Below are 18,424 nucleotides of genomic sequence, written 5' to 3'. Positions count from 1 at the left end.
ATGTTTTTGGTGAATTAGAGGTGGGGCTTTAAATGTTCAAATGTATAATATATGGGCCAGTGAATGTAAATAGGAAAAGTCGATTTTCACTCTTTAGAGGAACATTCTAGGCAAAACTGATACATTGTGTTATGTCCAGCGCGGGACCTAAGAGGGCGGTGCATGACACACTGATTTTCTCTATTTGGTGTTTGAATTTCTGTGTCAGGCTCCGCCCCTCAGACCCTGCCCCCAGCATTACACCGGTTTTGCCCAGAGTGTTTTTTTTTTTTTGTTTTTTTTAAAGGACCAGAGTTTTCTACATGCACAATAATCGAATACCTCATAACTATCGACGAGGTGTGGCAGTACTCCAAGAAAGATCAAGGTAGTTCTTAATTCATACGGTTGACATAATCACAGCCCCCCAAAAAAAAAAAAAAACAATCAGTATAATGCTCTTTTCTAGCAGCTATTATGTACTAACAATGCATATGAATAAGGGTTGACTAATGCAGATGACTAGAGGCAGACATTGACTTACAGGGTAGTCACCAATAGGTAGCAGTGGAGAGACAGTTTTCTTCTAGAGGAGAGCTGTTTTTCATGGTATTATGTAAGAGTGCGTGTGCACATGTGCTTGTGTGTACATGGCCAGCAGAGGGCAGTGTTGTCCATAGATACAGTAGTTCTTCATCACTATATTACCATTTCGCAGTAAGGATGGGAGTAGTAGTATATGGTTAAAACATCATTTCCCATTAGTAGAGTTGTGGCAATCTTTGCTGTCTCCTATAAGATAAGCAAAAACCCCAAATAATCTTTAAAGTCTCTTCCTTTGTTCTCAATATGTTCATAAAATTATTAGTCTGGTTACTCTTTTCAATATATATGTAATTTATGCATACTGCTTGAAATAAGTTACAGAAAATATATTATTATATAGGTTTTGGATATTGTGTGGTACGTTATTGTGGCGCCGGAGATGCGACATAGAACGTGGAGCATTCATTGATGATGATTGTGCATGTGCCCTCGGTGCTTGTGGTCCATCACATTTCCAGGAAGTGGTTTTGAATGGCATCTTGACGTGGCAGGCTCCATGACAGTCTTCATAATCTTCTTAACACTATTATACTGCACTGTATATCCGACCAATCACCTTTTTATTAGCGCTGTTTATTGTTGACCCATTTTTTGTGGTATAAAAAACTAAAATAGAGCAGATCCTTCTTCCCACATATGGTATTTTCCTCTTTCATGGTAAGATATATATATATACACCGTATATATAATCTGGTGAATTCGGACTCCAGCTAAAATTATCTGACCACTTTGACAATGTCCTTTTATTTTCAGAAGAGCAGACCTGTCCCCTGGGCATGGGGCTTAATCGTGAAGCCGTGCTGTTATCAGCGGTGTCTGGTGGGACGATGCGGACACAGAGCCTTCTTTGGTATGTAAAGTTTCCCTTATCTCACAAGTAGAGATGCGCTTCCAAATTTTTCAAAGAGGAGCAGCTATTTTTACCAAGTTGATGGGGCCCTGGAAGGTGATTTTCCAAAAACCAAAGGATGGAGGACATGGGAGTAAACAGGGATAATAAATCCTATTGTTTAATTCGTATCTAATATAAAATTTATAGTTGGCTTTAATGAGCACAAATTCTAGAAACTGTGTGTTTAATGGTCATATTTAAAGGTGTATTCCGCTTTGGACAATTCCTACTTGTTAGTAGGGTCTCTTGAAGCTGATCACAAAGTGTCCACCTGCTGGGACTCCCGGTGATCAGCTGTAATCTGTGGGGAAACCTGGCAGTAAATGTTCAGTTTCCCTACAGCGCCACCACAGGGGAAATTAAGCATTACACATTGTCCATTCATATCAATGGGTTGCCTATGTAATGCAGGACAGGACAGGTCCTCCAGAGCGAAGGACGCTCTTTATAACCGCTCTCTAGGATCCTGAACAGAGGACCCCCTATCAATTGTACAAGTCCTTTAAAGTCCAACTAAAACCTACTCTAGAAAAGACAATCCAACAATACTTTTCTGGTCATGGTAATTAAACAAAACAAAAAGACTCTTATAGGATGGGTAAATGATTGACTTTTAAACTAGGAAATCATAGGCAAACATTAAAGGGGTTGTCAACTTTGGACAATTCATTTTTGTTAGAAACTTCCCCCAATGATAAGCTGATCGTAGGGTGTCCTGCTGCTGGGATCCCTAGTGATCAGCTAAACTGGAGGGCAACCCAGCAGCAAGTGTTTACTTCTCCTGCAGCACCACAAAAAATTTACACTCTTTCTAGCCCCTCTCCGATCTAATAGGGTATTTGAAAATGGGCCTTAGCCAGATAAACCCTTTAAGACCACCGAGAACATTTCCATTTTTATATGAAAATTTGCCAGTTATGAAGACGATCATTTTTGGTCAATGACCAGATAAAGCTAAGCAGCAAACCTTGTGTAGTGCAATCGTTTAGGGATACTAGTTCCAGCGTTTAATGTCAACCCGTCTACAGACGTCAATGTGATGTACTGTGCATGTGTGAGACATCCCAACCCAAAAAAGTATCACAACTAAGCTTAGTATCCTTGTGCTCGTGTAGACAACACCAAAGTTTTCATCTCATGTTCAGGTCCAGACCCTCCCTTCCAAGCCCTTAGAATTTTGTAATTTTTCTGGTTTTATGTATTATGTATTATGTATTTATGGATTACGTATCGGTTCCACGGGTCATTCACTCCTTCGACCATTTCTCCGCAATGGCCATGACTTGGATTGTCTTTTTGCTTCATACCTCATCTTCTGGGAAGAAGAAGGGTGATTAAATGTGAGACATTTTTTTACATTGGGTGTTAGGTCTATAATAGAGAACCTGGGATAAATTCTCCAATGTTGGGTTCTGCACACAATGTAAAGGGAAATTATTTTATGGTCAAGACACTGTTACCGTGCATTGACCCTTAGTTCATATTAATATGGCTACAGGTTGAGACTTATGGCCCTAAAATTCTTATTATTTTTTTTTTATTTTTTTTTTGAGGTCCAGACTCAAATTAATTCATTAAGAAGTTCAACATGGAGACAAAAAGCCTCACCATAAAAATAAATACTTAAAGGGGTTGTGCAGTGCCTCGCTCTTCCGCCCAATCGGACACCGGCGTGGAGAGATGCTGCTGCATGCCAGGTAAGACATTTGCCAAGGCAACCATCCAATGCCCACCAGGTATCATGTATATGTCCTATTTATTAGAATAGGGCACATGCATGATACCTGCCGGGCATCCAACATCTGCCTTGGCAATGGTCCCGTCCAGCACGCCCGATTTTAGATCAGGTAGAGAAGGAGGCGCTGCACAACTCTCTTAACTATGAGATCCACCCTGTATGATGTCCTAGACACCATTTTCTTCTGGGTAGCCAGGACAAAAAATGTTGGTGGCACATATAAAAACACTTACCACCAGCCCATCTTCTGAATGACTAGGCCGGCAGACATAACACTAAAACTTGACGTAATAAAACTTACAATCATACATACAGGACACAATTCTTTTTTTTGTGAAATTTATTTGGTGGAAATCACCAGGGGAAAAAAAAATCCCCAATAATTACAACCGCACATGGCATTTTAGTAGAGGGCAATAGTCTGTGTTAGGACTCTGAGATATTCACATTTCAAAGGTGGCTTTTGGACCATGATGATCTGTCAGGTTCTTCATAAGCAAGTCAAATAAGGTGTTGGCGGAGAGAGAGTTCATGGAGGTCTAGAAGCAATAGAAAGTAATTAAAATAATTACATTTTAGTTGTCCATCCTTAATATACGAAAACATATGGACGAGGGAGCGGAAGATCAGATGGAGTGGAAAGTAGTGGACTGAGGACTACCTATTCAAACAGGGGGATGGTTCCTCAAAACAGGTCTGTGGAGGGATAATTATTGGATGTATTTTTACTTGGTCATCAAATGGATTTAAATATTTGTATGTTTATGACCATCTAAAATGATGAATCCATTAAAAAAAAATATTAATAGGTTTATCACATGTACATGCTTATATAAAAAGGAGAGAGTAAAATTACCAAACACGTACCACATTATCTTCAGCCAGCCATAATGTGCTTGATAAAAGCTGAGGAAGAGAAAGATCTCAATAGGATGACAATCACAAATACATTTTAACAGACATGATTTTAACAAATCTACCAGCTCATTATTTTCGGTGGGTGCCATGTAATACTTCATCTCTCCTTCGGAGGCACTGCATGGGGATAAAACACTTGCTGCCAGGTTCATTTTAGATTAGTAGCTGATCGTTAGGGTCCCACTTCCAGCAGCAGGATACCCAGTGATCAGTTTATCATTGGGGGACTCTTCCAACAAAAATTCATTATCCAAATCTATCTAGTTGGCTTGAATTGTTACTAACCAATTTGCTTCTTATTTTATGACTATGGAATACTGTCTTTGAAAATAACTTTCATTAATGTAATTTTCATTTAAGTAGAATGCTTTACATTAGAAACAGACTAAAAAATTTTTAAATAAATTACTTTGCATGTTTACATAATATTTCCTGTCCTAGCTCCTCCAACCTGAGGAAATTAGTATGACCCATGGCCATTGTGATACCTTCATAGTTAATGCATCCATTGGCATCTTCTTGTCCTGCCAGCAGCTGTTCCACTTCACTTTCTTGCAGCTTCTCACCTGTATGTGGTAGAGACAGATTGTGAGTAACAAGTTCTACACCTTATTTTTTTGTACTCCAGAAGACTATTCCTCTGTCTTGTTTGTCTTAGAGGGTGGGCAACACCAATTTATTCCTATACAACAGTGTTATTCACCTAAGGTGGCCAAGACATGACGCAATTCAGCTCCCATCACAGTGCCATTGCTTTCTTTGTCAAAAACGCGAAGTCCTTCTACAAAGTCCTCAAAGGAACCCTGGTCCTTATTTTTGGAGATGTGCTGAAGCATCGGAAGGAAGGTCTCAAAGTCAATGAGTTTGGTATTTAGTTCTGAAACAAGGTAAATATTACATTACAGTCATGTGTCCAGGCACATACCTTAAATGAAAGTGCAGACCACAATCACAGCAACATTATCAAATGATTAGGGAACCGCCATGGGGTCCACAATTGCTACACCACTGAGATTGCATGAATGAATCGTCCTTTTATAAACTTATTGTTACTTAAAATAATTACTTTTAGAACTTTATGTCCTAGGTAGTTGTCTTAGTCACTTTGCCTTTTAACCATTTCCAAACCCTAATACCCCTATCATTACACACTAATCCCAAAGGCAATATATACATGTGTGACATAAGCTGCATTGTATTCTATATATTCTGAAGAATACCATGTATTTAATGGATCTAGATCCAGGCAGCTGGCAGGCTTTGGGTATTAAGTCACCAAGTCTGATGTCTTTACGATGACCAGCTTCAGAGATTTTCTGTACTCTGGCATTGACTGCATATAATAGTTAACAACAGACATGCCACTGCTTAGTGAAATGTCAATGGCCCTCCCATGGGTCAGAAGTAGAAATATGATGTTCAACGTTGGCATCTGGACTGCTAATGGCATGGGCATGAGTATAAATGACCTTGTTTGTCCTTTTCATACTAGGAATTAAATGATCAGATTCCCCACAAATAGAGCGGGTGAAATAGTTACAATCCTTCTAAACCGACTATAGCCTTTATGCTTCCGCCCACCTCTTTTCAAAGCACACAACTTGAGGGGGTTTAATCCCTCATACAGAAATAGAACAAGACATGATGCCAGGTGTGAGGGGGCCGTGTGTTTGAACCAAGTGAAAGGTATGTCACATAGAGCCAGAAAATCTTGGGACGCGCATATCAGTTTACCAAAGCAATACTATTTATAAGAGGGATTGTCTTATTCTGGCTGTTTGTCGCATATTTGGAGTCTTGACATTCTTCTTCTATAGTCAATACTACTTAATAGAGATATGTGGTCATCGTCTTACATTGGCCATTGTATTGTAATGGCCAATGGACTTGTAAGCTGCCCATAGACTTTGTTCGTTTGGCCGATAGCTATTCTGCCCGACTTGACCATACACATGCTTGCTTGGCTTTACGTGTTTGGGAAGATGGACATAAGCTGCTGCCAGACCCCACTGCCAGTCGCCTATCTCCCACAGGAACAAATGATCTAGCATATTAAAATCCAACATGCCCAATCTTTCATTGGGGAGAGTCAGGACAGATTTGATAGTCGGCCTCCACAAAGAGCAACCCTTACTATGGCCAAAAGACATGGATTGAGGCCCCATTTCACCATGAACACCATCCGTAGTGAGTTCATTTCTCTACGTCCCATTATTGATCATCCCTTCCCTCCACAAGTCCTTTTAGATTAGAGTGAGTCTTTTCAGCCTTTGGGCCCCATAGAATCAGTTATGCCCGCTATCTAGGTAGTTATCCCATATATCCAGGGCTAAAAGGAGTTTCAAATTCACCACTATTGGGATTCGGAACCATTGGGAACAGCCCTGTTTGGCTGATAATAGTTCATACAGATCTATGTGGTTAACAAATGCATAGCCCTAGCACAGACACATACCCCTCAACTAACCTACTACTATGTAAATATATGAATCGAAGCAAAGGTAGCCATGATTCAATTTACTTACATTTGCAAGAATTTTTTGAAACATTTTGCTCTTACCTTCTGGTTTGGGTCTTCCTAGGACTTTCAATACTTCTGAATTGGTAGGATTCTGTCCCAAAGCTCTCAAAACATCTCCACACTGCCCAAATGTAATCTTCATCTCCCCACCTGGGGTACGGTCAAACAGCTGGAAGGCCTCTTTGAATTCTAGGAATACATAAGGAATACATAAGAAGAAATAATCTAACTACTTAATTATTAGTATTATATAAAACAAAAAGTTATTCCAAAAACAGTATTCTTCTATACCAACGCTTGGCTATATGACCAGAAGGAGCACTAGACAAATGTTCCCCCTATTTCGTCTTGGCACATGAAACACTCGTGACAACAAAGAGCATTGACTCACACTTTTTTCCTAAAATATTCTGTTTTAGAGCAATGAGAAAATGGGTCAAATATGTAACACCACCACTCATGTCCACAGGCTTTGTTTGGTATTACAATTTCCCATTTAAGTGATTGCAATACAAGAAATAGCCAATAGACAAGGGTGGCACTATTTCTGGAAAAACAAAAAAAGCCCCTTTTTATCTCAAGAGTCCCTGTTACTAAATCTATCAGAGACTCTGGCCAAGCAAATAAAGTACCATTATCCAGTGTTTCAACAGTGTGCCCTCAGTAGAATATCAGAAGCAGCTGAACAATATAACTTACCACGACAATTAGGCTTTTAGGGGATCAGGTTTCCATTATATATGTTGGATCTAAGCTACAACTATTTCTCTGTCCATTCCATTGGACATTCCCTTCATTCCAGATCCTTTTCTTGGCAGTCTAATCCCCTGACAATGCTCAAGGCTTTGTCCTTCTAAGAATTTCATTATCTTTCCAGCTTTTCTAATATCTCTATGCTTAAAACCAGCCATAGACATGAAATGCTTCTCGGACAAAAAACTTTTCCAGACAATTTTGATGTAAGATTCCCCCATTTTTCAACCAATATTTGTTTGTTTTCCTCATAACCATCCATATAAAGGGAAGGTTGAAATTGAAATGTTTTCACAATGGCCACTAGAGGGCACACAATAAGTAAACACTTCCTGCTTTTGGACATCTCCCTTTTCAGCTGTGCTGTGAAGACTAGATTATAATGAAGAACCTACCATTATAATTAGAGGACGTGTAATAACTACTGAACAGAAGGTGTATTGTACTGTTGGAGACTAAACTATACACATTCTCTATTTTACGGAGTGGCAAAGTAACTCCTGATCTCCTCTTCCTGGAGACTGTGCTGCTTTTAGTCTTGTTATCCCCCATTCACTGCAGCAGCCATAAAGCACATTCCCTTTGCTCCTCTGTTCCCACAGTCAACGCAATAAGGAAAAGAAAGAGAAATCTGCTGACAGTTTCCAGCCGAGATACTTTTTACTGAACCGAATGTAGATCACCCTAGAACCCTATGGTGATATAAGAGAAGTTAAGTTCAGTAGAGTGGCGAGGGCTCGGATATTGGGGTCATAATTAGGATATTAAAATGCGACTGTATTATGAGTAAGAAAGCGCCTTAATCTTTTTATCAATGGAAATCTTAGATGTGTCTGTGCCTTTAATTCACTTATCATTAATATGCTGCAATGAAATAGAATACAAACATTTACCTTCAATCTGATCAGCGCTGTATTCAATCTGTAGACAAAGGGACATATATATTATCATTTCCAGTTAAAAATGGATGAAAACAACCCTGCAGCTGATCCCATACCGGACAGTAAGAGTAAAAACAAATTCATCATTGGGTTTTGTAACAAGAAGTCTGGTATTTAGAGGAAAAAAGTGCTAGACTATACCCTCCATTGAAATGACTGGAAACTTCAAAGTTTGTATTCCAAGCTTCCAGAGTGCATGTGGGCTGTCATGCGGCCATCCATACTTCATTTTGTGCAAATACAAGTAGGCGCAGGGTTTTGATCATGGGAGTAACATACACAAGAGTGACAGACACATGGAAAGAGGAGAAGGAAGGATACAACAAAGAGAGGTCTATTTAATTCTACCTGTGCATGGACCACTACCCATTGTAGTCATGGATGTCAACACATTGCATTTGAGAATTGAGGGGTCAAAGCGACCTTCCGGTCTCAGGCCTAAATTATAAATGTGATGGTATATATATAGAGTAATATTACCTGGTACCCTCCAGTTGCGCCACGCCATCGTGGATCCGCCGTTTTAGGGTCCCCTCTGAAAAATGGCTGCAGTGCTTCTCAGACCGAGTTTAAGACACTCCCCTCCATCCACGGATTGGACGGAACTGCTCATATGAGCAGCTCTGGCCAATCTGGGAACAGTGGGCGTTCTCAGACTCATAGTGCAGCGGCCATGCACAGAGAGGACCCTAAAACGCTGTATCCATGGCAGAGGGGCACAATTGGAGGGCACCAGGTAATATTACTTCATATACACCATCATAATTAAAATGTTGTCCAGTGACCGGAGGGTCACTTTAAGGACACTGTCTGGCCATCGGCCCCCCGGACTGCCAAATGGTCAGTTCACCCTCGAGGCTGCAGTGTCAGTTAAGAACCCCCTGTCTTGAGAACATGGAAAATGGTGGGAGCAAAAAGACTTCTAGGGAGTGGGAGAGACATCATGTCTGGGGAATAAGCCTATGCTCTTGTATTTTCACCACCCTAAAGACAAGCGATATCCATCGTCCAGCCATGTATATTCATATACTCAATGATATCATGGTCTATGCTGGGATCCGCTTCAGTAGGGATCCTAAATCTGTGCTTGAAATCCCGGGACGCCCCATTAATTCTACAAGGTGCAGACAGAAGGTTACGTACTTAATGGTCACTTGTCATCCTGTTCTTCTGAGTGTTATTTAATGTCTCTATGTGATAGAATTCCCATCTACTTGTTGTCATATCTCGTACAGGAGGCCAGAACATTTCTTGGCAAATTATCATGTGGCACGGTAATGAATTATTATGTCATCCCTGAAAAAACACCAGTATCATAACTGGTAAGGCGAATATAGAATTTCAGCTACTGCAGGACTGATCCCATCTCTTATATGATCATATTAAATCAATTACGGATATAATAGTACAGATATACCACACACATATAAGACTGATATTATTATTCTTACCCCCAATCCATCGGGAAATGGACTCGTGTGAATAGATATTTCCCATATGATGGGTCACAATGTCACAATTAGTCATTCCATAGACAAAACTACTGCTTTCTACACTGATCATGTCATTTACCAGCCCTTTACACCGTCATGCAACTTTAATGTGTTAATTTTTACATGGTGTCAAGTATGGCGGAGCAGTATTCAGGTCAATGTATGTCTTCTTGCCCGTTTTTTAAATATCCGTCGCAAGATGCCACATATAGATAAAGAACGCCTTCGACAATGTATATTATTAAAATAATTTAGATCATCGCTTACAATCGTCTCGGCGGATAAATACTCGCCGGCAACCACTTTTATGGTCTAAATGGCAATCACAGATCTTCAGGTATATTAAAATATTGATTGTGACATCCACAAATAGATGGGCTGGCAATTATACCACCCATCTAGACTTTGGTGCCCGCCTTTCCACCATTTGACACCGATTACAATTTCATTGAAATATCGAGGAATCGCCATGTATAGGCACGCGTCTGTCAATTATTTTCAAGACCAGTAGAGAATAGTCGTGCAAACGAGAGATCGCAGAATCGTTTGTATTGTTGAAGCGTCTAACGCAGCGTTATTAGTCATAGGAAGCCGTTTATATTGTGATAACATGATCGGTTATCTATAGTCTTACATAGGACTGCAAGTAAAGCTACTGAGTGATCTTTAAAGTGTAGCTAAACATTTGACAAACTTCTGACATGTCATAGAGACATGTCAGAAGTTTATTGGTGGGGGTCCGAGCACTGAGACCCCCCAACAATTGCTAGAACGAAGCAGCCGAAGAAGTCGTGTGAGCGCTCAGGCGCTTCTGGTATGTTCGGTTTTTTCCGGAAAGCCGATGTACCGGAGTACGAGCTCATAGACTTTCTATTGAGTCCGTACACGATTCATTTATTTCCGGAAAAAGCCGAACAGACGCGAAGCGGCGGAGCGCTCACACGACTTCTTCGTTCTGCTGACATGATAATAATGTATGAGGACGAGCGATGGGAGTAACGACCGCTCATCCCCATCCATAGCTCCGTGTGACAGGAGCAAACGAGCGCCGATCAACGATGTCTCGTTGTTTGGCGCTCGTTGCACCGGCCAAAACTGTCTGGACTACAGGTTGATACATACATGTTAACTACACTGATACACTGCAGCAAACTGTCAGGACGGGAGAGAGATTTGTCTCACAAAGGATTGTCTAGATTGGAACAAAAATAAGTTAAAAATTAGGTCTATAAGAAATTTCAGCCTCTGTAGGTAAACAAAAATACTTTCATTCAGTGACGGCAAGCAGAGATATTGACAACCTCAGGCATGCTATGTACTCCCGCAGGTTATTGAATACTTACTGTGACACTTTTTGGATCAAATGGAATCTCCTTTGGGGGCTCTGGAGCGGCAGGTGCTGGCGCAGCAGCAGGTTTGGGGGCCTCCTTCTTAGGTTCTGGCTTCTTGGGGGCCATGATGTGTGACAGTAATGGCTTCTTGGGATGCAATGAATGAGATGGGAGGAATGACAGAGCCAGGGTGGTCACTAAGCCCCCTCTTATATCCAGGGAGAGGGAGCTGTGCTACTATAAAAGGAAGAGTGACAGACAGAGATGTCCCACATGACAAATATTCATCATTGTTATCAGCCCCGACCTACCCTGAGATATTAACACTTCCTCTGCCAAATCGCAGAGCTCCTGCTGGACGGTCAGGAGAAGACGCACTTACTACTTATCTTCCAAAGTTCTATTGTCTTAAGTTTTGGGCTCATCCAGAACAAAAGTTCAAGAAGTGCACTGACAAATATTGGAATTTATTACCGCTTCTTTGGCCGTGAGCGCCATGTATAGGAAAATTATATATTTATCCCACTTTATATAAAAGCATCCAGTCCTTGAGTCGTCCTCTTCCGTCAAGTTGTTAAAGGGTAACTAAACTTTAAAAAAAGTTTTTGACATGTCATAGTGACATGTCAGAAGTTTCGATCTGCGGGGGGGGGGGGGGGGGGGTCCGAGCACTGAGGTCCCCACTGATCGTTAAAACGAAGCTGCAGAAGCCGCTTCATTTCTGATCGTTTTTTCTCTGGAGATCTCAGTGCTCGGACCTCCACCGATCAAGACTTCTGGCATGTCAGTATGACATGTCAGAAACTTTTTAAAAAATTTAGTTACCCTTTAAAAAAAAAAATTAAAAAAAAAATGGGTAAAAACCCCTATAGGTGATGTAGTGCTGCCCATATTGGTTGTCACCCAGCTTTACTAGAGTCCTGAACATCATAGCGGTTATCGAAGTGAGGGATGAATCAATGCATAGCTAAGCACAATGTTCATCAGGGTTTGGGAGAGCTGGGTTTAAACCCTTGTGGAAGCTGTAACGGTGCCCGTGTTGGTTGTCACCCAGCTTTCCTAGTGTCCTGAAAATCATAGGTTATAGAAGGGAGGGTTGAATCAATAGGTAACAAGGAAGAATGTTCACTCAGGGTCTGGGTGAGCTGGGTGAGAGCTGTAATGGTGGCCATATTGGTTGTCACCCAGCTTTACCAGATATAACTAAGAAACAATGGCGTATGAATCTAGGCCTATCAGCTCCACTTGTGGCATTGCAGCTGTTGCCGAACTACAAGTGCATGCATGCTGGATTCTACTATTCTACAGATATGATAGTAGAGCCCGACATCCTTCGGGGATGCAGAGAAAAGGGGGGCACAGCTGTCTGTTGGCAGGGTGGCATTGTCAGACTCCCAAGGTCATACAGTATGAACAGCTGCGTCCGTGAGCTTATATAAATATAATATTAGTGCAGCATTACATATTTGTGCAGGCAGGGTGGCGGTGCGGAGCTGGGCACTGGCTAGGAGGGGGTTAGTCGTACAGTCCTGTGTCTATTATTAGAGGTGGGATGTAAAGCAATTATTATAAATGCATAGGCATGTTAAGCTTAAGTGCCATACACCCCCCCTCCTTAAACTGACATATCACTCACTAAAGGGAGGGGGACACGTCGTCCAGTTCTGTGTGACAATGTGACAAAGCAGGTACCACTTAGGTGACAAATGACTAAAGATTAAACGCGCTCAGATCTTGTGGAGGAGCTTTATGTTCTAGTTATTTGGGAGAAGAAATAGTAAAAGCCAGTGACAAATTTTAAGTTGCCCATTAGAATTTTGCTGGCCGTCCCCATTGCCAGCAGTATAATAAGGATAGATGCTATTCTCTCAAGGGACAAAAGAAGACTGGCCATGTTGGATTTTTATGGGCTGATTACTTTTACTCTCCTCGGAGGTGTCCAGAGACCACTCATGCCTCTTGCCTCCATAGACATGGCGTGCACATTCAGCAAAGTGCCCCACATAAACGGTGCCCCCTAATAAACAATGCCAGCATACGTCTTCACGCAGTCAAATAATTAAATTATAAAATTATGGTTGCCTGCAGCCACCACAAGAGGGGGCTCAGTGCCTGCCTCGCTCCTCTTCAAGTCATAAATAGATATGCAGCAGCAAGCTGCCCCTAGTGGCGGCAGCCAGTAGCCTTTGCGGAGACTTGCCTGTTCTGTAGGGAGTGCGGGAGATTTCCCGGGGATACTGGATAATCCAGAAGAGTAGGCAATAGTATGCCAATGGACAGACCCCCAAACCGGTGAACGTCACTTTTGCAGTCTGTCTTAAAAGGACTATAAGGCTGGGTTCACACGACCTATTTTCAGACGTAAACGAGACGTATTATGCCTCGTTTTACGTCTGAAAATACGGCTCCAATACGTCGGCAAACATCTGCCCATTCATTTGAATGGGTTTGCCGACGTACTGTGCAGACGACCTGTTATTTACGCGTCGTCGTTTGACAGCTGTCAGGGTATGTTCACACGGCCTATTTACGGACGTAAATCGGGCGTTTTTGCCCCGAATTACGCCCGAAAATAGCGCCTCAATAGCGCTGACAAACATCTGCCCATTGAAAGCAATGGGCAGACGTTTGTCTGTTCACACGAGGCGTATAATTACGCGCCGCTGTCAAAAGACGGAGCGTAAATAGACGCCCGCGTCAAAGAAGTGACCTGTCACTTCTTTGGCCGTAATTAGAGCCGTTATTCATTGACTCCAATGAATAGCAGCGCTGATTACGCCCGTAATTGACGCGGCGTTCAAGCGCCTGCACATGCCGGTACGGCTGAAATTACGGGGATGTTTTCAGGCTGAAACATCCTCGTAATTTCAGCCGTAACGGACGCCCTCGTGTGAACATACCCTCAAACGACGACGCGTAAAAATACAGCCTCGTCAAAAGAAGTGCAGGACACTTCTTTGGAAGTTTTTGGAGCTGTTTTCTCATAGACTCCAATGAAAACAGCTCCAAAAACGGACGTAAAAAACGCCGCAAAAACGCAGCGAAAAATGCAGCGAAAAACCCGAGTTGCTCAAAAAACGTCTGAAAAGCAGGGGCTGTTTTCCCTTGAAAACAGCTCTGTATTTTCAGACGTTTTTGGTCACTACGTGTGCACATACCCTAATAAGGATTGCATTCCTGTATGTGATAAAACCTTCTTCCATTTCTATAGGTGGATACTGATGATGTAATCACCAGAGATGAACAGATATTTCTGCTGTCACAAGCCATGCGTCGCTGTCCGACCGAGACTGTGGCTCACAAGACCAAATGGAAGCAACAACCTTCGAATGGTAAACAGTGTTTTACGTAGTAGCGTTTCCCAAGGTCTTTAAGCAGCAAATCAAAGAAATATAAACCTAGTACCCTGAAGCAGGGGGTGTAACAACAGCTTTAGCAGTCATATTAGCCACTATAGGGCGCAGTGCTTAAGCCACTAGTGGCAAGTGCTAAGTATTCGGGGCACCTCTTCTGGTTGACCTGACCATCCATGTAATAACTGGTGGACCTGGCAAACCATTTGGCAGCTGAAGGGGAAATTCATGGCTGGCCGAAACTTTCTCTAACAATATTAGCCGGTCGCAGGATGATCATTTGATCACCAGGCCGGCTACAATTCCAAAAGTAGCTGTCATGTAGTCTTTTACATTCAAATAAATTTATATATATAAACGCGAGTTGGTCAAAAAACGTCTGAAAAGCAGGGTCTGTTTTCGCTTGAAAACAGCTCTGGATTTTCAGATGTTTTTGGTCACTACGTGTGCACATACCCTAATGGTGGAGTTTCTAGACGATATCCTTGTCACTCAACATCTCTTCTTAAATCAATGCTTAAGTGGTTTGGGGGCTGTACAGCAGCGGCTCTGTGTGCCCACTACTTTAATTGTTCATGGAAATCTTGGATATACCCTTATTTAAAGCACCTCATTTAGTATTCAGGATGCTAGGGGGTGATAACAATGGCAGCCAAGTTTGTTGTCACTAAGATTTCTCATAAACAGATAAAACTAACTGTAAGAACTTTGATAGAAGTTAACAGAAGAGGACGACTGGCTGCAAACACAAAAAAAGAGTGGTAACAGAGGGGGTCCCTGGGTATGAGGTTCAGACACCCGACTCTACACTGAGCTATTTCTCGGTTAGTTTGACCTCTGCCTGGAGTGCACAGCTGAGGGATGTTTCTGTCATCTCCTTAGCGCAGCGACTACTTTCCTTGCTTTTTCGTCTTGGCTCTACAGTCCCTATTTTATCCCCCTCAATGTGAGTGTTTTTGGGGACCATATTTCCTTCTGTATTTTTAACCAAAGTCAGCATTGCGTTCTAGCAAAGGAAAACTGAAAATACTTTTCATTTGTGTTCTACCTTAGTCTTCATCAGTTTCATCATGGTAATTTTTAATTTTTTTTTGCCAATGTGATCAATGGGTGGCCATACACTAGACAACATTCATTCGACCAACAGCTATCCTTCTCGACTACCCCATAAACATGTTTTATTTAGAACAGATTTAGCCTAATCTCCCGCAGGAAAAAAGGATCGGGCATGTAGAAATTCAACATGGCCGATCCCTCTCCCCCATGTCTGCCCTCAAGGGACAGTCGGCAGCCCGTGTGATCCTTGGCCGATCCCACCGAAGCTTGAGCAACTTATTTTGAATTGTAAAAACTGCACAGATTAATATTTGCACTTGGATTTTCTTCGGCCGCAGTTTGGCCTCAAAAATCTTGCAGTGAATGTGAATTTACTTGTTTCATGTTCCATTAACCTATTTACCTTGGCAAAGAGTTTTCAAGGACAGATACCAGGAGATTTTGCCGTGACTTTCAAGTCAGACAAGTGTAGATTTCTAACGTTAAAGGGGTTTTCCAGGGGCACAACATGTTTGACCTAATATTCTATGTAACTATTTAATAAAGTTGCTAATATATTGTCTGTATTAAATCTGAAGACTTTACTTTCTGCCCTGCCGGAAGTTCTGATTTTCATTTGACTCTTTTTTTTTCTCTCGTCACCGGCTTGTGCACGAGTGTTAGTATACAGACAGCCCTGTATCGATACATTGCTGACCTACGTAACGACACAGGCCTGTTCTTTACTAGTTATTCCGCCCCCTCTGTGACTATTGGCCCCCCACTAGTTCTCCTTTCCCCTTGAGTTTATCCCGCCCACCTGCTTTATCTGAGGTGCGGTCACAGAATACTGTGACCACACCTCATATCTAATGTGATCCCCATCATAATATAATATATGTACAGCATTCATATGTAACTATATCTATATATATATATATATATATATATATATATATATAAAAATAATCGTGCTGCTATTAAAGGACAAGCAAACAATGAGGGGAGCGGACATTGAGGAGACCGGGTTTGAGGCATCCTATTGGTTCACAGTCTCCTCAATGCCTGCCTCTTTGATTACGCATCAATGCCCGCCCCATTTGCCTCTTATTAGTAAAACTCCTCAGTGCTCCTGCGCTGCACGGCCTGAGAAAAAAAATGTCCCTGTAAAACCCCTTTACTCTGTTTTCCCTTAGCCCTAACCACCAGCACAATAATAGGGATTAAGCAAGAAGTAACCCCATAGGCAGGGCCCTCAAATTTGTACGCTCAAGTGTCGTCTCCTTGGAGAACCAAAAATTCAGCTTATAATGTTTGAAAAAGTGCGAGCTCCGAGCTGCACAACAAATCTGATCCAGCCGAAGAGGTGGCCACTGGTCTGGTGGAGTGGGCTCTAGAAAATAATGTGGATCAGCTTCCTAACAATGTAAGCCAGTCTACTGGCCTCTATACTCCATATACCCAGCGTAGGATTCGTGTATTTTAAAGTGACCCTCCAGTCCCCACAACAACAAAAAAACTAACGATATTAGAATGAATTTTACCTTACCTGGTGTCCATTCCTCTGGTCCTTCTCTCTCCGTTGCCTCGTTCTCAGACCCCGTTGTCTTCCATCATCGCCGCCACTGTCTCAGACTTACACAGGGAGCGCAGACTTCATGTACGAGACTCCTCTTTCACTGCCCTCTAATGGACCAGCGATGACGACGTCAACGCTGGTCCATCGGGAAGGAGGAGGGGGCGTGTCTCAGACATGAAGTCTGCGCTCCCTGTCCAAGTCTGAGACAGTGGCGGCCATGATGGATTGAAGAAAACGGGGACCGAGAACAAGGCAACCGAGAGAGAAGAACCAATGGGATAGACGCCAGGTAAATTAAAATTAAATAAAATGTTAATAAGTGTTTAATTCGATTAAATTAAAAAATCCATCTGTCCTACTATTACACAGGGGCAGAAATACCCCATTATTGTGCTGCTGGTAGGACAAAGTGGGTTTTATATTTGGATCCCTTCCTTGTTGGGTTCTGATGGGGTCCAATTGTTACTGGGATTTGCAATAATGGGGTCAACACTATTACGGAAGTTTTCTGCTGAAAGGGACTTTTACTAGTACTTGGTTCTGTATTCAGGTACACTTCACACTGGTATCAGGTTCTGGACTGAGGAAGTGTGCACTAACACTGGATCCTACACTGACGGGGCCCACACTAATAGATAACGGGGTCAGAGCATCTCCAAAATGACACACCTATTTGACAAGGGGAATGGTAGCACCTTGTTGTCAACTTATTCATACATTTGTAGGAGGAATAACAGAGGTACGGCACAATGCAGAGTTGTAAGAAAAGATTTTCCAGAATTGTTATTTCATGGGAAATGCAAGTATTTAATAAAATAGACATGTCAGGAGAGGCGACAGGTCCTGTTTAAATGTTGTAAACCATTTTTACGTCAAGTCCCTTTAACAAAATAGAAAGTCCTAGTGGCCAAGTTAGGTCATGGAACGTTGCAGACTGAGTAATGAGTATATCCAGCCCTGGATCAGTGACCGTCGTCTCCAGTAGAAGGTGTCCTCTCTCTACTTCATCTGGTTTGATCCCTGAATGTAATATGTCTCTGCTGTTTTGGCCGTGTACAGCTCATTGTGTCAGTGAATTTTGCAGCTTCATCTCTGGAGGACAGACTAATTTCCCCTTAGTTCGACCTCCCAAGAATTCACACCCGGCGTGTCAGGAGGCTCTCCAGAATGTCTTGCACCACCCACCCCTTCCTGAGCTACCTTCAGAGCTCTGTCACGAGAAAGTAGAAACCAGATCCCCTAGGGTGGATGAAGGGTCTCCATTTCTTACTTTTAGACAGCGTGA

The 18,424-nt window shown here is 42.1% G+C and overlaps 1 protein-coding gene across 1 annotated transcript; it reads right to left on the bottom strand.

Moving 5' to 3' along the window:
• Positions 1 to 3,594: 3,594 nt before the first annotated feature.
• On the bottom strand, positions 3,595 to 11,347 carry MYL4 (myosin light chain 4). Its single transcript, XM_075846611.1, has 7 exons — positions 11,185 to 11,347; positions 8,301 to 8,328; positions 6,694 to 6,843; positions 4,837 to 5,010; positions 4,622 to 4,699; positions 4,083 to 4,121; positions 3,595 to 3,754 (listed from the first exon to the last, which is right to left on the bottom strand). Exons 1-6 carry the CDS (start codon positions 11,296 to 11,298, stop codon positions 4,093 to 4,095), a joined length of 573 nt encoding a protein of 190 aa, XP_075702726.1. The 5' UTR covers positions 11,299 to 11,347; the 3' UTR covers positions 3,595 to 3,754; positions 4,083 to 4,092.
• Positions 11,348 to 18,424: the final 7,077 nt, after the last annotated feature.

The sequence above is a fragment of the Rhinoderma darwinii genome, chromosome 13 (genome assembly GCF_050947455.1).
Source record: "Rhinoderma darwinii isolate aRhiDar2 chromosome 13, aRhiDar2.hap1, whole genome shotgun sequence".
Taxonomy (NCBI): domain Eukaryota; kingdom Metazoa; phylum Chordata; class Amphibia; order Anura; family Rhinodermatidae; genus Rhinoderma; species Rhinoderma darwinii.
The sequence above is the reverse complement of the archived record's forward strand: the minus strand, read 5'-3'. Positions and strand labels throughout refer to the sequence as shown.